Source organism: Bubalus bubalis, chromosome 18 (genome assembly GCF_019923935.1).
Source record: "Bubalus bubalis isolate 160015118507 breed Murrah chromosome 18, NDDB_SH_1, whole genome shotgun sequence".
Taxonomy (NCBI): Eukaryota; Metazoa; Chordata; class Mammalia; order Artiodactyla; family Bovidae; genus Bubalus; species Bubalus bubalis.
In genome coordinates, this window is record NC_059174.1 from 10,538,512 (window position 1) to 10,562,048 (window position 23,537).

The window sequence follows — 23,537 nt, forward strand, 5'->3', positions numbered from 1 at the left end:
AAATATGTTGCCATTTTGTTTCTTTGCCATTGATTTCTTTTTGGTTGAAAGCGTAGATCTGAGTTAGCTTCCTCCCTTCCCTGTGAAGAAGGGAAGGACTCCCAAGCCTGTCCTGCAAGGGAGCCTGGAGGGCCCTGTGGACTTTGGTGCTGGGGATGCCCTGTCCTTCTTCCCAGTCAGTCAGCTCTTCCTGGAGGCCTGCAGGCTGCCGGCCCTGGATGGGCCGAGTGCCCGAGTGGTGGAAGGAAGGCATGGCCCTGCCTGGCGGAGGAGGGCACAGCACACAGATGTCGTCTGGCAGAACATACTTCCAGTCCTGGGAGTGAAGGTCAGGACCACAGGGTGCAGGAACCACAAGGCACAGATTTGCCCTCCCTAGGCAATGGCACCCCACTCCAGTACTTTTGCCTGGAAAATCCCATGGATGGAGGGGCCTGGTAGGCTGCAGTCCATGGGGTCGCCAAGAGTTGGACACGACTGAGCGACTTCACTTTCACTTTTCACTTTCATGCTTTGGAGAAGGAAATGGCAACCCACTCCAGTGTTCTTGCCTGGAGAATCCCAGCGATGGGGGAGCCTGGTGGGCAGCCATCTGTGGGGTCGCACAGAGTCGGACACGACTGAAGTGACTTAGCAGCAGCAGCAGCAGTAGCAGCAGACATACCTTTATAGTAACGAGAGTTGCTGCAAAAGAGGTGGGCTGCTCCTGAGGTTTTCAGATGGATTTTAGTTCTTGCGTTAAGAATGCAGGTGACCTCTAGGCTTTCTTGAAGGGTTTCGTGACTCTCCGTATTCCTGTTGTATAGTTTCTTGAATCCAGGCGACTCATCTGTATATCAGCTAATCTGTTTTGTTTCATTCTTTGGGCTGTTTCTCAACAGGTTTAGCTGAGATCAGAGGACCGTTACTGATGCAATAAATAGCTTCATGGTAGCCATCCCCATAGTGGTCCAGAGCATTGATCCTTTGTTGAGCTGGTCTGAGCAAATGCCGTTATCTCCAAATTCCAGAGCCACAGAGCTGTCTACCTTTCCAGGTGGAGAGCCTGACTGTGTCATTGGTGAGTGTGGAAAGAGAGCTTTTCCATTGGCTTACTGCCTCAGTTATGTTTTGTGTTTCCTACCTTTGTCATCTTAGATATCTCAGCCAGTGTCATCGTTCGTCCACTGGTTATTTTTTTAACTCAGCTGTGTGCCAACAAAAATGAGCACAGATAAGTTGTCTCTACTGCAGCACGCTACCCCCTCTGTCCACGCGCTTGCTCCCTGGCCCTGGGCCACTTGGAGTGGGTGAGTCTTCTCAGGCAGGCCTGCCTCCGTGCCCTCTTTATTTATTTTAGTTTTTCAAAGTGGACAGCTTGGTTTATTTTGCATTTTTCCTAGGACCAGACCTTATAGATGGCATTGTTGTTGTTTACTTGCTAAGTTGTGTCTGACTCTTTTGTGAACCCTGGACTGATGGGGTACAAATGGTAATATTTTCAAGTTATTGTCTCTTTTGTATTGTGTATTATTTTTCAGTTGGCAGGATCATAATTGAAACTGAGAGTATGCTCTAAAATACCATACTTGGAAGTAATCTTAAAGTTGTTGTTCATTCACTAAATCATGTTCGACTTTTTTCCGGCCCATGGACTGCAGCACACCAGGCTCCCCCTGTCCTTCACTGTCTCCAGGAGTTGGCTAGAATTCATGTCCACTGAGTCAGTGAAGTTAAATTGTTTTATGTCTGACAATAGCAGATGACGTTCCACCATTTACTTCTGTTTATGTTCAGGGAAAAAGACTTTCTGACCTAATTGGAGATTTCCAGCTCTAATGCCTCCGTGAGTTAAGCTTCAGCTAATATAGTGAAAGAATAAAATGTTAGCTTCATTTTTGAATTTCTTTTCTTCCCTTTTTAAAATCGCAGCCTGCTGCACCCCCACCACCTTCTTACCTTGCTTTCTCTTCAGAGCACTTAACACCTTCTGATCCCCTTCATCTGATATCCTAGCAGCTATTTGGTTCATTTTCTCTCTCCCTTTATTAGAGTGGAAGATGAGTGAGGGGAAGGTGTTCTCTTGTTCACTGTTACATTCCCTGAGCCTGGAATGTAATAAGTGCGCAAAATATATTTATTGATGAATAATTTATGAAAGACATAACACAGTCTATACATTTAGGAAATCCCTGGTTGACTGTGGGAATGAGGCTGATCACCTGTTAAAATCCAGAGTAACTCAGGTTTGTTAGGAAAGTAATTTGCAAAGAGGAGACTCGAACTGAGTTCTGCAGTGTGAGAAGTCAGCTGGGCCAGCTGTGTTAGCTGCTGCTTGTAGCTGTGCAGGAAGGTACCTGAAGTGTTCTCACCCTGTGTAGGAGCAGGCGACTCAGCAGGTGACTAGGCATAGGAAACAGTTGGGGCAGGTTCTGAAATGTGCAGTGTGTTGAACTCTGCGGTGCACATGGCAGGTTCTGCAGGGGGAATTTAGGAGTGAGGGAGGTGGGTAACGAGTGGCCTTGAGAATGAATGGGATTTGGGCACATAGAGAGAAAGGAGGAGGGCATTTGATGTGGGCCGGTGCCTCCAGCTTGGGTGGTAAACGGTCACCCAGCCTGAGAGAGGAGTTGGGAGCCCTGCAGTAGTGTCCAGGATACAAGGCTCAGCTTGCCGTAAGGAGGACCCTGGGATGCTGTGCTGCATCCCCTGTTTCTCAGGCTGACGCTACGTTAAAAGTCAGTGGGGGATCCTGTTAATGGCATGTTTGGCTTCTGTAGGTCTGGGCTGGGGTCTGAGAGCAGCATAAACTCCCACGTGTGTCTCTGCTGCTGGGCTGGGACCCACACTGTGAGTAGCAGGGTTGTATAGGACATGGGGAGCGTGAGAGCGTCTGCAAGTCCTGGAATCGTGTGCCAAAATGTGTGCGTATGCATCCTTGAGGTGGTGGGCCTCGTTTGCTTACATCACCTCCTCACAACCGCAAAAAAGGCTAAGGGAATCACTGTCTCATAGAAGTAATGTGCCGATTAAACAGGGTCCTAGCTCCCTGACCGGCATCACTTAATTGGGATGCTTCTTTTAATTCATGCAGTTGCTGCTGTTTTTACCAAATGAAATCTTTTGAGCATTTTGATGTTTTGATGAGATTGTCCCAGGAACTGGGGTATATATATATAATTCAAGATAATCTTCCAAGTTTCTCATCCAAGAGTTTGGAAAAACAATGAAGTTTGCTATTGGCATAAGTGCAAAACCTGGTTTTGAGGAAAGAGTGGGCCTTTTGATTTTAAGGTTAAGTCAGTAAATAACAGTGAATGAATCTAGGGGTTGGCAGCTTGAAATATGGAATGGAGTATAACCGAGCAGTCCAAGTTGAAAGTGTGAGTTCAGAATTCATCTGCCTAGTTGAAGCTGTGAGAGTAGGTGGAAGAATTGAGTGGGAAGAATGCTTAGTGGGAGAATGAACATCCAGGTGTCAGCCCAGAGGAGAGAGAATGGTTAAGAGCCAGAACCAAGTCCTGAAGAAGGTACAGAGTGCCCTCCAGTAAAGATTATTATGAAAAGTGTGTGTGAGAGAGGTCTTATTATTAATCAAGTGCTTGATAGGTTGATGAGCTTAAGGATGTAAACTGATTTGGTTTGAATCGGGTTATTTTTGGAAAACCAGAATGTTGGAGGCGAAAGATTTCATTGAGTCAAAAGAGCAAATGGAAAATGAGTTCCGTTATAAAGCAGTGTCTCTGTGAAAAAGACATTTCTGAAAAGTTGCATTGGAGTGGAATGTTTCTATCAAATTATTTCTAGTTTAGTTGTGTTATAGTTTTTCTTCTGATTGTTGGGCTTTAACTTGTTAATGACCAATAAACCCTTTAAAAGCACTAAAAGAGTTCCCATTTTACAAACATCTGCTTTGTAGAAAGAAAAAAGCGCCTTCCCTGGGTGTGCATCGAGCAGTGGGTGCTCTGAGGCTGTGAACAGTCGTCTCAGATTGTCTCGTGGTTTCTCATGTCTGGTTTAGAGCCCTCACTGAGTATGGGAGCAATTGTGCTGCCCCCGCCCCAGTTGTCTGCCTAGTTTCTTCCACTCCTGCATCGCTGGGTCCTGGCAGTCCCCCTGTGTTCAGTGATTCTGAACCCTGGCTGCACATCAGATTCACACAGGAAGCATTTGAAATGCCAAGTGAAGCCTTGCCTCCCACCATGGAACCCAGAGTTGTGGCCTGAGGATGCTCAGTTGGTCCTCAGGTGTTGGTCAGGGCTGAGAAGCACCGCCTGATGCCTTTGTCCTGTGCAGCTGACCCTGTTCCCCGGCTTGGTGACCTTCACCTTTGTAGGAAAACAGTATTGTGAGCTGACTGGGGTAAAATTTCTTTTCCAGATTTCTGAGTTCCATACGTTTACCATACAAGAGACTTTCTGAAGTCCTGAGTTTCATTTTTCTAATAAAATACTTTTAATCATAACAGAATTTACATATGTAATTCAAGAATGGAGTTCAATCTATTGTTTTGGCTGGTCAGGTGATACCTCCATAATTAGAATCTTAGAAGGCTGTTTTTCAGCAGGTCGTTAGGTGAAGGTTAAATTGAGAAGGTAAACAGTGGACCAACTCTTCTAACTTTGGTCTTCATTAACAACCAAAGCAATTCATGAAAGGGAACATTCTATATTCTTTCTCCTTAAAACTGGAAGGAGAGGGGTGTGTGTACCAGCTAAGATGAGTCCTGTTCCTTACGCGCCTCTCTGTTTTTCAAGGTGTTTGACAAGACCATTGGCAGTGACCAACAGAGGAAAATATGTAGTCACACCTCTTTTGTTCCAAAATGTCCTTTAACATGGAGCTCTGATTCAGTGATGCACTTTCCTTTCTGGCAGGTGGCCTTCAGTAGTCAAGCTTTCGTTGGTTTGGTTCCAGCATATTTCATTAAGTGAAAAATCCTGTAGAACAGATGGATTTACAAGTTTCTGCTCATGTAGCATTTTGTTTAATGCAGCCCTAGTTTTGATTCAGCATTGTTGGCACTAATTGTCTCTGTGTAGTGTGGGGTTTGGGTATGTCAAGGGATCTAGGCAGTTGTAAAGGCCAAGCCAGGCATGAACAGTCTGAGGTTGGAGGCTTAGAGAGGCTGGTCACAGTGATAACAGGCAGCGGAATACAGATGCGTGCACTGTAGTTTAGGTCGTGTTGTGTACCACTAGTTAGGGTCTCTGAGCTACGGAACATGAAATCTTAAAGAGCCCTTGTGTGTGAGCAGAATTCACAAGAATTCTGCTTGTGTAAATGAAAAATCAGTATCATGGTCCTTGATCTTAAAGAGCTGTTTTTATAAAACAACTGCCTCATCGATTTATTGATAGATGTGTGTCTAGTTAAAAATGTCAACCATATTGAGGTATAATTTAGTACAATAAATGTGCCAATTTTAAGCTAGCGCTTTGAGTTTTGACAAATGTATATAGGAGGGTAACTGCCCCCACAATCAGGATAGAGAACATTTTCATTGCCTGTAAGTTTCCCTTATGAGCCTTCACCACGAATCCTCATCCCTCTCGCAGGCAATGACTGAGCTGCTTTTTCTGTCACTACTATGGGCTGAGTTCCCGTTTGCTGGAATTTCGTTACGTGGAGTTTTACAGAGAGCTCTGTGTGTTGCCTCCTCTCTCTTACATAGCATTTTTGGCATTTGCCCATGTGGTGTCGGAATCCTTCCTTTTCAGTGCTGGGTAATAGTCCATTGTAGGGATGGGCTGCAGGTTCTCTCTTCACCTCTTGATGGGCATTTGTTGTTCCAGCATTTGGCTGTTATGAATGAAGCTGTTGACCACATTCACGTGCAGGTCTTTGTGTTTGTGTGAACATACATTTTCATTTCTCATGGATAAAATACCTAGAAGTAGAATTTTTCTGTGTCATATGGTGGATGTAGGTTTGATTTTGTGAGAGGCTGCTAAGTTTTTAGAAAGCGGCGGTCACCTTTCACCTCTGCAGCAGCAGTGCCTCGTCCCCCTTCCGTGTCCTCACCCACACTTGACAGCATTCCCAGGAACACGAGCCACATCTGTGACAGAAAAGTGAATCTGCCTGCAAGCAGGGAGTTCTTAAGGAAATAGGCTTTAGTAAAGAAGTTTAAGTAGAAGAGAGTGGGGGCAAGAAAAACTGGGCAAATGCCTCCAACATGCTAGACACAGGGGACTTATATGGTGGTCAGTGATGTTGGGGGGGGGGGGATGTACTTTTACAAGGTTGATCTGACCTGATGCACATCCATGGTTTGTTTTGCCAGTGCCTCCCATTTTTCCCTTTTAAGGTGTAACATTTTGGAAGTTGATTTTTCTCTAGTTTGGGAGACCATGTGATTATTGTGAATGATTTTCCTTTAGGTCAGAATAGGTATTCTCTTATTAAAGTTTTCAATAAAGCTTTAATTCACTTTTCTTGATTATGGTTAAATGTTATACTTAAAAATTGCATGTTATATCTTGACTATGTTAAAAGTTTATATTTAGAAATGAAAATTGTGCCCCTGCTCGCCCACCTCTGCTGATAGTAAAAACGGGAGCATAAGAAACAATGAGAGCAGTTGAGTTTGAGTTCTTCAGCTGCCGACTCTGGAGTTGGAACTGTTGCTGTAGAGAGGGCGTCGGTCCTCAGCCCTGGAACTTGTATAGGTTGTGGGCTTTGCTTTTCTTCCTCCTCTTCCTGAACTCATTTGTTGAGCAGAGCTCTTGAGCACCTGCTGTATGCCAAGTACTGATCCAGGCAGTGGAAAAGATGAGTTGACTTGGTGTCTGTTCCTTTTCAAAGAACAACTTTATGGAGGTATGATATACATGCAGTTAATTTAATTCATTTAATGTATATAGTCTGATGAATTTTGACAGAAATGGTTCTTTTTCATTGGTGTTCCACTTTCCCCTTCCCATCCCTTCCCTTTCCTTCCTAGATTAGCACCAAGGTGATCGAAATGAAAACAGGTGGAATTTTGAACTTTTTTCTACTAGGGGTATCCCAGATAACAAGTACCAAATTAACTCCCTAATTTATCAGCTCTTTTCCATGTGATAAGTCTATATAGCAAGTTATTATAATGAGGGCTGTTTAGTAACAGTTTAGAGCAAAGCAAGTTAAAATTTAACTGACATTGTGTAATGTACAATAGGCCTGGAAAGTTGGTAAAAGTGGATTTCCGTTAACTGAATCATGTTTTCTGATTTGGAGAGTGCAGTCTGTGGAAACAAGTTTCAGCTTAGACTCCCCATGAAAGCACTTAAGTAAATCCATCTATTAAAAATCTTTGAAAAGTGAAAGGATAACTTTTTAAAAATTACTATTTTTTTACCATGCCATGTGGGATCTTAGTTTTTGGCCACACTGTGCAACACTTGAGATCTAGTTCCCTGATTCGGGATCAACCCCATGCCTCCTGCATTGGGAGTGAGGAGTCCTGAACACTGGACTACCAGGGAAATTGTTGAGAGGATAGCTTTTGATAGGACTTTAATAGTCAGAATAAAATACACAAACCACATGAAACCAACACTTGACATTTGAATCTTAAGGAGGGCGTGGCTTTGTCACACTTTTTGGTCCATTTTTTCCCTTCTCGGGCTCCTCAGCCACAAGAAAGCGAGGAGCATCCTGCTGCAGCCCTGGATAGTCAGTCGAGGCATAAGCCTTCCTCTGCCCCCCCTTCCTCTGTCTGCCTCTGCCGTTTGTAGTACTGTAAGCAATGCGCAGTTCACGCACACGGTGACAAAATTATAAATATCGTGGTGTCCCAAACTTTGTCTTGTTCAGAATTTGTTCTCATAATCAAGCACAGTTCAGCGTGGATAGTTGATGCTCAATACATGCTGTTAAATCAATGCAATTCCTGCTGTGCATTGAACATTGTCGCCTCCAGGTGTCCCCTAGGCCACCCACACCAATTGCCAAAGTTAAGACTGAGCAGTAACTGTTCAGTAGATGTCACCATCCATCGGGTACTGGGTCCTGATGAAAAAAAAAGTAAAGAAATTTGAATGGTTCTTTTTATGCAAGTACTGATCTGATTTTTTTTTAAACTTCATTTGTTAATAGTTCCCATTTAAATAGCTGTACATTTTGGTGGTTTTTAGTATATTCACAGAGTTGTGCAGCTTACCCCCACAGTCCATTTTAGAACACCTCATCATTCCAGAAAGAGGCTCCATACCCATAATGGTGACTCCCTGATCCCTCCCCACCCAGCCTCTGGCAGCCACCCTCTCTCCTTTCTGTCTCTGGGGATTTGCCTCTTCTGGATATCACCCAGTGCATGTGGATGGACTCTTGCGATGCGTGGCCCTTGAGTCTGGCCTCTTTCACTCAGTGCGATGTGTTCAGGTGCCAGCCACCTGGTAGCCATGTCAGTCTGAGAACATTCCCAAAGCTGTGTTTCTCCGGGTTAGATCCAGGAGATCCTTTTGGAGCTGGGAAGAACTGTGGAGATGGATTTAGTCCGGCATACTCTGATTTTAGAGATGAAGTTAAAGCGTTTATCACTCAGAGCAGTGTTCTTTAGTCATTAAGTCTTGCCAGACTCTTTCAGCCCCACGGACTGTGGCCCACCAGGCTCCTCTGTCCATGGGATTCTCCAGGCAAGAATACTGGAGTGGGTAGCCATTCCTTTCTCCAGAGGATCTTCTTGACCCAGGGATCGAACCTGCATCTCCTGTGTTGCAGGAGGATTCTTTACTGCTGAGCCACCAGTGTATTGGTCCTTAACGTTTCCTCCTACCTCCCAAATTCACTTTTGTGTTGGGAAAGAGGGAGGCGGGAGGAGAAGACTCTACTTCCTGTGCTTGGTTCTGGCATTTGACCCTGCAGGCTGGGCTTTGAGTGTTCTTGGGACACTGTACCTGGGTCTGGCTCACAGATGCCTGACTGCCGCAGAATCTGTGAAGTACAATGCACACGCAGCAGTGTTTGTTGATCACGCCTTTGTAGCCTAAGTTTTTACCTCAGAGGCTGACCTCCCATTTCCCTGAGTCCTTTTGAAGGCAGAGGACATGGATTTGGTGGCAGCCTGCACAATGACTTGTGTTTCTGGATCTCAAACCTTGGAAGCTGTGTTCCAGCGCCCCCTAGTGCCTGCTCTGGGTGTCGTCCTCCGGGTCCCTGCTTCCTGCAGGAGGTGCTGTTTTCCATGGCTGCATCGGATCCCTGGAGAGCCAGCAGTGGGCCACGCAGGCGACTGGCAAATGCCTTTCCTTCTCCTCACCTCTCCTGGGCTGAGGCTGTGTCTTTGCTTTTCCTTTAGCAGGAACACTGGTATTTCCAGTTTGGCCTGTGCCTTTCGCAGGCTGTACAGCCCTAGGCCCTAGAGGGCCTTCTGGAGTCTGCTCTGGCAACTCAGAGTGCCACACCCTGGCGCTGGGCTGCAGTGAAGTGTCTTGCATCCACCCTAGCTGTGGTGAGCGCTTGCCCCTTTTCCTGATGTGTTTCTTGTGCATATATTTTTCATGTCCTCTCTAGAAAGGATCAGAAAATAATCAGACGGGAACAGTAGGAGTTCTGAAGGCCTGAGCTGGGGTCAGTGGAAGGGAGGTGAAGTGGAGCTTTATTCTGGTTGAGAGGACCCCTCCACCCCCAAGCCCCTTCCCAGAGAGGGGACGGGGCGGCCCAGCACCCTGTGCTGTGTCCCGACCCCCGTGGCCTTCCTGCGCCGCCACCCCCACAGCTGGGAGCAGAGCGTCTGTGGTTGCTCTCTTGTTCCTCCTCTTGACTCCAGTATTCATTCAACTCTGGTGGGCCTGGCTTAAACCTCAGGGATCTGCCTCACTTGATGATGATGCCAACATTTCTGTAGTGCTCTGTGGTCCACGGAGGGCTCGCAGTGCCCGTTGCCTGGGTGCCTAGGCGTGCCGGCCCCTGCAGGCTTGGCAGGGACGGGGAAAGTGGGGTTGCACTTCCTCCCTTGCCAGCCTTACAGTCATGAGTTTCAGCTCTCGCTGCTCCCACAAGACAAACAAATGCATGTGGCCAGTGCCATTTTCTTCCCCACTAGATTGTAAATCCTGTGAAATCAGGCACTGACTCATTCTTGTTTTTTTTTAAACCAAAACTTACCGTATTTTTCTTTAAAAACAGACTTTAAAATATATTTATTAATTCTTCAGAGGATGGAAAATGTTTCACACATGTATAAGAAGAGGGTAGGTAAAATTTTTCCTCACAGCTGAGTGTTTTCAGTTTTAGTTTAAAAACAACCCCAGCAAGCTCTTTATTTGGGAATAATTTTAAATTTATAAAAATTGCAGAAGTACAAAGAGCCCCCATTTGATTTTTTATTCATATTGACTGGTTAGGGTTGAGCCTCACTTAATCATTGGGGTGTGTTTAAGTTCTCTCCCTCTTTATACAGATACCTGTACAAACTCACAAACACACGAAAATACAGACACATTTTCTCTTACCCTTTGAGGTTTGAGGGTGAGTTACATGGACTGGGACCCTTTAGCCTTCTTGTCTGCTTGAATGTATATTTCCCATGAATATTCTCTTAAAGTAACCGCAGTTGGACAGCTATCACTTCCATATGTTGACATGGACGCAGTATCTTTTTCTAATCCACTGTTCGTATTCTGGACTTGTCAGCTGACCCTATGCTCTCCTTTTATAGCATTTCCTCTCCAGGGGAGGATCCAGGATAGGGTCAGATGTTGCATTTAGTTGTACTGTCTCTTTAGCTTCCTGTCATCTGGAACTTTTCCACAGCCTTTTGTGACATTGAGTTTTTGGAAGAGCACAATCCTGCCCCTGCTTTTTGGTAACATTCTTCATTTTGCCAGACATCTAAAACAGTTTGTGATTGAAAATTAGGAAGACTTTTGGGGATGGTGAGACTGGAACATTTTAATGGAAGCTGGCTGCCCTGAATTTCTGGGATAAACTCTTTGATGTCACAAGACTTGTGATGCTTCAGTCAGATATATAAAACTTTAGTCAGATATAGTTTTAGTTAAACAATTGTCACTAAAATTCAGGGCAGTGTAATTTATGCAGTCACTGGGGTTTGCAATTGAATAAATACTTGGGTTTTTCTATGCTTTTGTAGTTTTAACTTCATAATTTAACTTTTCTTCCTAATTTATTTAAGCTAAATTCTGCTTTACAACAATACTTCTATTTGCCTTTTTGGAACAGTGTGGATAAAAAACACTTCTTCATAGTGATGCTTCCTGTGATTATTCGTAACTGATGTAGATGATTTTGAAAAGCACTCAAATGATACCTTCCAAATTTATGTGGGGTATTATATTTTATTATATCACTTCCCTTCAGTGTTTTTGAGTGGTTACAAAAGAGACATTAGTTTCTCTGCCCATGAAAGAAATACTGTTTTTTCACATGTATTGTGATGGCAGGAAATTGTCTTTTATTCTGATGTCTCCCTTACTTGAGACTTGAGTGACTTTGTGCAACTCAGATTGGGACTCGGGGCTAGCCTCTTAGCAGCCCCTTCTGTAAGCTCAGTCGCAAAACTGTTCTTTAGATTGTTGCCAGTGTTAACTACTTACTTTCAAAAACTCATCCATTTTAAGGATTGAAAATAGATCCGATTAGGGCAGAGAATGTGATTCATGTGTATTTTTATGGAGTTGTTTATTGATATTTGTGAGCTGGTGTTAAGGGGATTATGTTAAAGTTCAGAGCAGCTCTGGCTAGCCATTTGTCAGGTGTTAAATGATACTTGAGCATTGCATAGTTGATAGTTAGCAGTTGCTTATGGTGTCATTTTTGGATTAAATGTTTTCATCAAGTCCTAATCTGTTTTCAAGGAGATCATGAAACATAGGTGCAAACACAGCTTCTGGAAAATGGGTATATGAATAGTTGTACAGTGATTTGATAACACTGACTTTACAGTTAATCTTTTGAATAAAGTATTTTTGCATGGTTCAGAACTAAGAACTCTGAAAAGATATATCCTTCTCTGTTCCACGACCTCCACTGACTTTCCCTCCTTCCAATATCTGTTGCTTTTTAAAAATCAGTTTTTGGCTGTACTGGGTCTTTGTTGCTGTGTGTGGACTTTTCTCTAGTTGCAGTGAGCAGGCTCTAGAGTGCTGGCTCAGTAGTTGTGATGTCTGAGCTTTGTTGCTTCTCGGCATGTGGAATCTTCCTGGGCCAGGGATTGAATTTGTGTCACCTGCATTGGTGGGTGGACTTCTCACCACCAAGCTACCAGGTTAGTCCTGGTATTGATCTGTCTTTGGTTGGTGGTTTAGTCGTGAAGTCATATCTGACTCTTTGCGACCCCATGGACTGTAGCCTGCCAGGCTCCTCTGTCCATGGAATTTTCCTGACAAGAACATTTACTTCTCCAAGGGATCTTCCTGAACCAGGGATTGAACCTGAGTCTCCTGCATTCTGACGAATTCTTTACCACCGAGCCACCAGGGAAGCCCCTGTCTTTATGCAAATACAAATCAGTATTTCTATTTTCCTGCCTCCCACCCCCCCTTTTTTTTAACCCAAAGAATGTTTGCTTGTAACAGTGTTGGAGATTCCTCGCTGTACACGGTCCTTCCATCTGGAAGGCTGCACCAGCAGCTCTTAGTCCCCAGTGGAGGGGCAGAGTTCTAACCCAGGACCGCCGGGGAATCTTTCTGCCCTTCCTGTTGCCCTCACCAGTGAGTTTTGTAATCAGGTTAAAGGTGTGGATCTGTGGAGAAATTATTGACATGAAGTTGTAATGAGAAAGCACACTTAAAATCTGTAGCAGATTTTTCCAAATAATACTTTAAAAACAAAGATTTGAGTAAAATTGAAAACAATAGGAGAAAAAGTCTTTCCCTGGAGTCTAAGCACTTACTCGTCTTCTGCGATAGCCCACACTGTCTGTGGAGTGTGCTTCTCTCTGGATATGAATAAATCCACTTCTTACCTATCACTTGGTCTCTCACTGAATTCTTTCTGTGATGAGATGTCAAGAACGTGAGCTTCATTAGATCCTGAAACCAGCTAAACCATCCCCAGCTTGTCATCAACACTGTTGCAGACGTCTTCGTGCTGTTTCTTTGAGACAACTTTTGGGCATTAACAACTGGTTGGGAAACTCCCTTGGGAGGGATAGCATCTAAAATCAAGGACATGTGCTCATCTTCTCCTACGAGAACTCCAAAATTACAACTTGCTGCTGAACAACCATCAACAGGAGAATATTGGATCCCACCAAAAAAAGATACCCCATGTCCAAGGGCAAAGGAGAATCCCTGGCAAGACGATAGGAGGGGCGAAATTGTGTTTAGAATCAAACTCCATACCTGCCAGAGACGCTCGGAGGGCTCGAACAAAACCTTGTGCACTCCAGAAGACCCCACAGAGACTGAGCCAGACCGGCCTTGAGTGTTTGAGTGTCTCTTGTGGAGGTATGGGTCATCAGTGGCCTGCCGCAGGGGCAGGGGCTCTGGGTGCAGCAGTCCTGGGTGTGGCATACCTACAAGAGGTTGCCGTTAACCCTACCTTAGAGCTGTTGAGCAGACGACCCACAAACTGCAGAACAATTATACCAAATACATTCTCGTACTGTTAAGAAGTTCTGGGACCCACAACAGATTTCCTAACCTGGGGATTTGGCAAAGGGATTGAGAATCCCCAGGGAATTTCACTTTGGAGGCCAGTGGGATTTGACTACATAACTTAAACAGGACTGGGGAAACAGACTGTTGGAGGGCACAGACAAAACCTTGTGTGCAACAGGACCCAGGAGAAAGGAGCAGTGACCCCATAAGTGACTGACCCAGACTTGCCTGTGAGTATCCAGCAGTCTCCAGAGGTGAGGTGTTGGTTGGGGGCAAACAACAGGGAGGGAACACAGCCCCACCCATCAACAGAAAATTGGATTAAAGATTTACTGAGCATGGCCCTGCTCGGAACAAGACCTAATTTCCCCCACAGTCAGTCTCTCCCATCAGGAAGTTTCCATAAGCCTCTTATCCTTATCCCTCAGAGGGCAGACAGAATGAAAGCCACAATCACAGAAAACTAACCAAACTGATCACATGGACCACAGCCTTGTCTAACTCTACGAAACTATGAGCCGAGCTGTGTAGGGCCACCCAAGATGGATGGATCATGGTGGAGAGTTCTGATAAAACGTGGTCCACTGGAGAAGGGAATGGCAAACCACTTCAGTATTCTTGCCTTGAGAACCCCATGAACAGTATGAAAAGGCAAAAAGATACAACACTGAAAGATGTCTCCAGATCAGTAGATGCCCAGTATGCTACTAGAGGAGAGTGGAGAAATAACACCAGAAAGAATGAAGAGACAGAGCCAAAATGAAAACAGCGCCGTATTGTGGATGTGACTGGTGATGGAAGTGAAGTCCGATAGTGTAAAGAACAGTGTTGCATAGGAACCTGGAATGTTAGGTCCATGAATCAAGGTAAATTGGAAGTGGTCAAACAGGAGATGGCAAGAGTGAACATTAACATTTTAGGAATCAGAAAACTAAAATGGACTGGAATGGGCGAATTTAACTCAGATGACCATAATCTACTACTGTGCGCAGGAATCCCTTAGAAGAAATGGAGTAGCCATTATAGTCAACAAGAGGCTCTGAAATGCAGTCAGTACTTGGGTACAATCTCAAAAATTACAGAATGATCTCTGTTTCCAAGGCGAACCATTCAATATCACAGTAATCCAGGTAATCCCCACTAATGCTGAAGAAGCTGAAGTTGAATGGTTCTATGAAGACCTACAAGACGTTCTAGAACTAACACCCCAAAAAGATGTCCTTTTCATTATAGGGAACTGGAATGCCAAAGTAGGAAGTGAAGAGATACCTGGAGTAAGAGGCAAATTTGACCTTGGAGTACAAAATGAAGCCGGGCAAAGTTTTGCCAAGAGAATGCACTGGTCATAGCAAACACCTTTTTCTGACAACACAAGAGAAGACTACACCCGGACATCACCAGATGGTCAACACTGAAATCAGATTGATTATGTTCTTTGCAGCCAGAGATGTAGACACTATACAGTCAGCAAAAACAAAACCAGGAGCTGACTGTGGCTCAGATCATGAACTCCTTATTGCCAAATTCAGACTTAAATTGAAGAAAGTAGGGAAAACCACTAGACCATTCAGGTATGACCTAAGTTAAATCCCTTAGCATTATACAGGAAGTGACAAATAGATTCAAGGGATTAGATCTGATAGACAGAGTGCCTGAAGAACTATGGACAGTTTGTGACACTGTACAGGAGGCAGTGATCAAGACCATCCCCAAGAAAAAGAAATGCAAAAAGGCAAAATGGTTGAGGAGGCCTTACAAATAGCTGAGAAAAGAGACGCGAAAGGCAAAGGAGAAAAGTAAAGATATACCCATTTGAATGCAGAGTTCTTCAAGAATAGCAAGGACAGATAAGAAACCCTTACTCAGTGATCAGTGCAAATAATAGAGGAAAACAATAGAATGGGAAAGATTAGAGATCTCTTTAAGAAAATTAGAGATACCAAGGGAACATTTCATGCAAAGATGGGCACAATAAAGGACAGAAATGGTATGGACCTAACAGAAGCAGAAGGTGTTAAGAGGAGGTGGCAAGAACACACAGAACTACTATACAGAAAAGATCTTCATGACCCAGATAATCATGATGGTGTGATCACTCACCTAGAGCCAGACATCTGGAATGTGATGTCAAGTGGGCCTTAGGAAGCATCACTACAAACAAAGCTCGTGGAGATTGTAATGGGAACTCCAGTTGAGCTATTTCAAATCCTAAAAGATTATGCTGTGAAAGTGCTGCACTCAATATGCCAACAAATTTGGAAAACTCATCAATGGCTACAGGACTGGAAAAGGTCAGTTTTCATTCCAATCCCAAAGAAAGGCAATCCCAAAGAATGCTCAAACTACCGCACAGTTGCACTCATCTCACACGCTAGCAAAGTAATGCTCAAAATTCTCCAAGCCAGGCTTCAACAGTATGTAAACCATGAACTTCCACATGTTCAAGCTGGTTTTAGAAAAGGCAGAGGAACCAGAGATCAAATTGCCACCATCTGCTGGATTGTCGAAAAAGCAAGAGAGTTCCAGAAAAACATCTACCTCTGCTTTATTGACTATGCCAAAGCCTTTGACTGTGTGGTTCACAGCAAACTGTGGAAAATTCTTAAAGAAATGGGAATACCAGACCACCTTAACTGCCTCCTAAGAAATCTGTATGCAGGTCAAGAAGCAACAGTTAGAATTGGACATGGAACAACAGACTGGTTCCAAATAGGAAAAGGAGTATGTCAAGGTTGTATATTGTTACCCTGCTTATTTAACTGACATGTAGAGTACATCATGAAATGCCAGGCTGGATGAAGTACAAGCTGGAATCAAGATTGCCAGGAGAAATATTAGTAACCTCAGATATGCAGATGACACCACCCTTATGGCAGAAAGCGAAGAAAAACTAAAGAGCCTCTTGAGAGTGAAAAAGTTGGCTTAAAGCTCAACATTCAGAAAACTAAGATCATGGCATCTGGTCCCATCACTTCATGGCAAATAGATGGGAAAACTGTGGAAACAGTGAGAGACGTTATTTTCTTGGGCTCCAAAATCACTGCAGATGGTGATTGCAGCCATGAAATTAAAAGATGCTTGCTCCTAGGAAGAAAAGTTATGATCAACCTAGATAGCATATTCGGAGAAGGCAATGGCACCCCACTCCAGTACTCTTGCCTGGAAAATCCCATGGACGGAGGAGCCTGGTAGGCTGCTGTCCATGGGGTTGCTAAGAGTCAGACACAACTGAGCAACTGAACTGGAGCGTTCTCATGATTGACCATAAGGTTTGTTCCAGCAGACTGGTAGAAGGCTTGCTGGGTCACGGTTCCTTCCCTTCCTCTTCACTGACAAGATATTGTTGAATCATTTGAAATTTTAGTTCTCTTACTGGATTGACCAATTTCTGTTTTTTTTTAAATACTTGTAGAAAGTGTACATAGAAGTGTGATTTCAAAGAGTATTTCATTTATTTTTATCTTTCCAAGAGAAATCCAGCCTGAAGAGAAAAACTTAGCAATCCTATAAGAACATTCACTTCTTATCCTAATGTGTCTTCCCCACATTGTGAATTAAAGTAGCTGCTTAGAAGGTAGAGTGGTTCTCTTCTACGTGGACAACATTCCTGTTGTTGGTATTAAATAAAGCAACATGAATCTTCATGTTTGCGTTGGGCTTCACGTCTACAGTATCTATCATCTTTTGGATCCTACTTGTTTGTTACTGCTGTTGTATCCCTTGAATGCATTTTCTGGAATTCTTAAGCAGCCCACCTCTACCCATCCCAAGTGTGTATGAGAGTCAAGAATTATTTTGCCTTTTGCACTTGAGTAGTAAACTATAGAATAGAATTCTATGAAAACAAAAAGAGACGCTTTTTTTCTTGGAACTTTCAAAGCATTGCTGTCTTGCTGTATTGATTTTGGTTCTTTAAGATCTTCTGTTGAGTTTGTAAATTTAGTAATTTAAATGTAATAATCCTTTGATTTCTTTGAATACTTCCTTGTTCTCTCCTTTATTTTCTTGACATTCTGCTTATTTTACCTGCTAGAATTTCTTTCAGGATACAGATTAGAATTTTAACTTCTTTTCTGTATCCTGTGTTTTGTTTACACAGATTCATTTTCCCCTGTTTTAATAGTAACCCTCTTTATTGCTGTTTATTTTTTGCCTCTCATGTCCTTTGATTTTTTTTGTTGTCCATTCATATTCAAGAACTGAAACCATTAATATTTTGCTGGATGTGTTTCCTAGGCACATCGGAAGTTTACTGTTTCTCTAACAGGCTTTCCCTGTGAGGCACCCCCGCCCCTGCCCCCGCAAGGTTCCCTTGTGCTTTTTTGTAATGATTGCTTCCCCCGACCTTGAAGCCATGGATCTGTTTTCTGTCCTTATAGCTTGTGGCCTTGTAAGTCTGATGCTTCACTTAGGGTGATGCTTTAGAGAGTCACTGATTAGTAGATCATCATGTTCATGTATCATGTCCACCTGTTGATACACATTTGGATTCTTTTCAGTTTCTGGTGGTTATGAATGAGTACAGATGTTGTAAACTTCAGCATACAGGTTTTTTTTTGTTGTTGTTTTTGTGGACATTGTTCTTCATTTCTCTTTGGTAAGTGCTTAGGAGTAGGCTTGCTGGGTTGTGTGGTAAGTAAACTTTATAAGGAAGTGCTGAACTCTTTTTTTTTTTCCTGAGTTGCTGTGCCTTTCTGCATCTCTAGTTGCTTCACATCCTTGCTGGCAGTTGGTATTGTCTGGAACGTTTTCTCCCATCATAAGGCCCATCATTTTGATTTTCTTCCATAAAACCCTGAGGTTTTATCTAGACTTAAAGACCTCTCTGCAGTGGGGCTGTGAAGGAGCTCCAGACAGCACTGTCTGTTTCCTGAAGAGGGTCTTGGGGGGTCCTGGCGGATTCTTTATAGGGTCCATGTAACACTGTTTACTAAAACTGTGTGATTTGTGTATTTTATGTGATCTGTGATTCTTTTTTTTTTCCCCAGTATATTTTTGGAGATTTTAGCCCTGATGAATTCAATCAGTTCTTTGTGACTCCTCGTGCTTCAGTTGAGGTAAGACAATTTTGTTTTATTGAGTGCATGCATAAATTTAATTGATGGTTATGTTTTAGATCGGGTTTTTTTTTTTTTATGCCTTTTAATTAGGAATTCCAATGTACAGAAAAGTGAGGAGCCTAACATGAAAAAATGACTGGACCCACCCATTGGATTTGACTACTGTTAACATTTTGCTATACTTGTAAATAGCAAAACATTACAGAGACAGTTGAAGCTTCCGTTGTATCCTCGCATTCACCCTATTCCCCAGAAATACTGAAACTCTGCCAAAAATGCACAGTACGTTTTGTTTCCTGGCTGTGATTTTCACCTCTTACTGTGCATGTATATATTGTTTATTGTTTTGTGTGGTTAAAAATGTCTCATCAGGGGCTTCCCCAGGGGCTCAGTAGTAAAGAATCTACCTGCAATGCAGGAGATGTGGGTTTGATCCTTGGGGTCAGGAAGATTCCCCTGGAGAAGGGCATGACAACCCACTCTAGTATTCTTGCCTGAGAAATCCCATGGACAGAGGAGCCTGGTGGGCTACGGTCCATGGGGTCGCAGAAGAGACCTGCCTTGTGACTAAACAACAAAAACAAAGTCGTTTCATGCTGTATTCATCATTTTGCAGTTTGTTTATTTTAAACTAAATATTCTTTAGATTTATTTGGACATTTTGTTCTTGTTTTTTGATTTTAATTGTTAAATCTTATTTTTTTGGCTGTGTCCTGTGGATCTTAGTTCCCTGGGCAGGGAATTCCCTGCCAGGAAATTCCCCGTTCATTGTGAAATATTGGACTTAGCTGTTTCCATGCTGAGGGGGCTGTCTAGGTCTTCAGCTCTTCCATTAGTACAGAAGTGTGGCAGTGATCATATTTTGTCATGTCTCCTCATGCTCCTCTGTGGATTTCTCCAAGAAGTATTCCTAGGAATGGAATTTTGGAGCCCTGCAAGGAATAAGCATCTTTAGTACATCTGCTTTCTAAGTAGTTTTAACAGTCTGCATTCCTATCACTAGTGCGTGAGAGTTTTTGTTGTTGTTGTTCAGTCACGTCATACTGTTTGCGACCCCATGGACTGCAGCACACCAGGCTTCCCTGTCCCTTACCATCTCCTGAAGTTTGCCCAAGTTCATGTCCATTGCATTGGTGATGCCATCCAGCCACTCACCTTCTGATGCCCTCTTCTCCTTCTGCCCTTGATCTTTCCCAGCATCAGGGACTTTTCTACTTTTCTATTGAATCAGCTCTTTTCATCAGATGACCAAAATACTGGAGCTTCAACTTCAGCATCAGTCCTTCCAACCAGTATTCAGGGTTGATTTTCCTTAAGATTGAACGGTTTGATCTTGCTGTCCAAGGGACTTTCAGGATCTTCTCTTCTCCAGCACCACAGTTTGAAGGCATCAGTTCTTTGGTGTTCTGCCTGCTTTATGGTCCAGCTCTCACAACTCTACATGACTGCTGGGAAGACCATAGCCATAACTATATGGATCTTTTAGATCCCATTAAAAAGAAAATTTTTTGATAATTCCCAGTATGCTGTGCTCAGATGTTCCAATTGTGTCCAGCTTTTTTTGACCCCATGGACTGTAGCCTACTAGGCTCCTCTGTCTATGAGATCTCCCAGGCAAGAATACTGGAGCGGGCTGCCATTTCCTTCTCCAGGGAATCTTCTCAACCCAGGGATCAAACCTGCGTCTCTTGTATTGACACTTGGATTCTTTACCACTACTGTCTCCTGGAAAGCCCCATTCTCAGTATGCTGCTAAGTCGCTTCAGTCGTGTCCGACTCTGTGTGACCCCATAGAAGGCAGCCCACCAGGCTCCCCCATCCCTGGGATTCTCCAGGCAAGAATACTGGAGTGGGGTGCCATTTCCTTCTCCAATGCATGAAAGTAAAAAGTGTCCGACTCTTAGCGACCCCAGGACTGCAGCCTACTAGGCTCCTCCATCCATGGGATTTTCCAGGCAAGAGTACTGGAGTGGGGTGCCATTGTCTTCTCTGGTTCTTCTTCTTCTCAGTATAGACATACTTAAAATTTTTGCTAATCTAATGGAGTAAGTGGGTTTTTGTCGTTTTAATTTACATCTCCCAGATTACAAACATTTGAGCACCATTACATTACTTTCATATGTCCATTGGGAGTGTAGATTTCCGTTTCTGTTAATTACCTGTTCTATATCTTTTGTCCATATTTTTACCAAATGGCTTGTCTTTTTCTTATTGATTTATAGGGTTAATAATCTCTGGGAGTACATTTTAAAGTTTTAGTGTTTTGTATTTTTTTTCCTCGTAGTTTGTGGATTTTTAAAATATTTTTTAAGAAATTTTTTCCTTCCCTGAGGTCATAAAGACATGTAAAAAGTTTTTAAAGTTTTTGTTTTCACTTTGGTATGTAATAAAACTTGAGATTGTGGTGTTGAGTGTGTGTGTGTATAGGTGGGGATCTAACCCCTTACCCCATAGCAGTAGCAAAAAAGATTTAAAAATATTACCTTCTTATTATTGAAGGTCCTGAGTATTGACCTCACAATATGGTAGCACTGTTTCCAGAGTAATTTGCTTTGATTTTTGTATCTAATACAAATAAATTTCAGCTTTTTCTGTTGCTCAGTTTCCTTTTGTGTGTGAGATTATATATTTTTGCTTAAAAAATTCTTTGTTCTTATAAGTAACTATATAGTTAAAGAGAGAACTTTGAACAATTCTTGCAGTTTTATTGTGCTGCATTTTTATTTTACCCAGTTACCACAAAGGGGTTTCTTAGAGGTGGTGGAGGTTTGCTGCGTAATAGGTGCCATATGCAGTGCATAGAGTGAAAAAAAGATACACACGTTTTCTGTGCCTGAACTCATTCTGGCATTCTAGTAATTCCCAGTTATGCTCTTACCAGGTTAGTAAACCAAAGTAAGTGTTTTAAACACACTTAACAGAAAACAGCAGTATTGCCCTGGGGCATGCCAGGGGCTCTGTTTTCAGATCCTGGCTCTCCTACTCCCTAGATTCTAAGTACAGTGTGATTTCAAAAAACAAGACTTTGAGTGCCTTACAAGTTAGATTTTATCACCAGGGGCACCCGAGTGTCATCAGTGGAATAAAGGCTGTGTCAGGGAGTTTGCTGTCTTCTGTGACTGCAGAGGGACATCATCCTGATTTGTGGCTTCCCCAGACACACTGTTTTACTCCGTGTGTCCACACCAGTGATAAAGGCTGGGGCACCGGATGGGAGCGTTGGAGTCATGTGTGGAATGGTCTTGCACTTCAGGCCCAAGTGCAGCCCATCTGGGCACACAGTGCTCTGCCGTGATGAATGCTGGAGTGCCCCTGTGTGGTGTAAGTATGCACTGCTAAGTCCAGAAAGTGGTCAGTTCCTTTTATTTTCTTGGTCTTCTCCAGTGGCTCAGACCGTGAAGAATCTGCTGGCAGTGCGGGAGACCATGGTTCAATCCCTTGGTCGGGAAGATCCTCTGGAGAAGGAAATGGCTACCCACTCCAGTATTCTTGCCTGGAGAATCCCCATGGACAGAGGAGCCTAGCAGGCTACCGTCCATGGGGTCACTAAGAGTGGGACACGACTGAGCGACTAACAGTTTTGTTTTCTTAGCTGCTTCTTTGTCATTAATTCTCTCAGGCGAGTACTTGGAGTGATAAGCTTTTATCTCTGAGACTGTTGCATTGACTCACTAAGAGCTAATAGGAAATCAGCTGAAGTAGTAGTTCCGAGACAGTTGTGGGCGTGAGAGTCTCCTGGGTGCCTCTGAACATGCCAAGCCCGGGACCCGTCCAGGCACCCCAGGCTGTTGTACTGTTTCTGCTGTAGTGTGCAGGCTTTGAGAAGTGCTGTGGTAGAAGCCATGTTAGGCTGGAATCCTTTTGTTCTTTGCTTCCTGCTTCAGATAGCAATTATCTGTCCACTTACCTTACCCCTTTCCATTCTAATCTTTCTCATTTCAAACACAGCCATTTGAAACATTCCAGCTTGTAAGTATTATGGAATAGCTAGGAGGGAAAAAAATTGGCATATTCATGATACCTTCCTGCATTTTGCACAGAGCCCAGGCACTGACCATTTTGCTGTCTCTCTTCCAAACAAGGAATGTGGTTGCCAGCTGTTAATCCAGTTGTTTAAGGCACCCTGTTAAAAGAGAGCTGTGATTCTCAGGCTTTTCTTTCCCAGCTGCTTTGTTCACTGTCCCCAGGCTTGCTTCCTGCCTGTGGCTGAGTGGACTTGTAGTGATGGTGAGCAACGTGTGCAGATGGTCACGAAGACTCTGTACTGGTCAGTGGACAAAGACAAGCGTTTATAGTATTTGATGTGCACTCTGCAACTCCTGTGAAACAGAGGGTGTGTCGTGAGCCTTTTGTAGCTGATTGACATGTCCATTGGAGCCCATTTTTTATTTTTTACCTCATTTTTGCATCTATTTAATAGCAATCAGTATTGGAAAGCTTTCTGATGGTGTTTTAAAATGAAGATGTTTAATCTTACTCTTTCCCCATCTGTGTTATTTTGTTAAAAATAGTGTTATGAAAAGTTGCATGGATAAACAGCCTTTTAATGAGGGTTGCTTTAATGAAATAGCATGTGTTGAACTTAACAGTTTGTTGAGTTAAACCCTGTCTTCTACTTCCCTGGGCAGCTTCCTCCATACGGCGGGACAGTTCTGTGTGGCGCACAGGCTGCTGGTGACCTCCCCGACGGTAAGCACGCGCCGTGGGTGCAGTCTTCCTTCCTTTCCCTTTCTGCTTGATGTTTTTGCTGTAAACTCCAGTAGCTTTAATCACCAAACCACTTTGGCTAATGAATTAAAGTTTATTCTGTGCTTCAGAGTGTCAGACCTCCAAGGTGAGTTTTGGAAATAATTGCTCATTTCTGTTTGTTTCGTAAGGATCCTCTGGCACAGGTGTACCCTTCACAGCCAAGGCTCTCTGTGTGGGTTCTGAAGTGGGCTGTCTGTTG

The 23,537-nt window shown here is 43.4% G+C and overlaps 1 protein-coding gene across 1 annotated transcript in view; it reads left to right on the top strand.

Moving 5' to 3' along the window:
* The window catches only part of USP10 (ubiquitin specific peptidase 10), a 63,600-nt gene that overhangs the window by 11,527 nt on the left and 28,536 nt on the right, over nt 1–23,537 (top strand). Inside the window, exons 2-3 of the mRNA XM_025268480.2 lie at nt 18,518–18,586; nt 23,218–23,278. Coding sequence (XP_025124265.2) covers nt 18,518–18,586; nt 23,218–23,278 — 130 coding nt within the window. The remainder of the gene's footprint in view (nt 1–18,517; nt 18,587–23,217; nt 23,279–23,537) is intronic.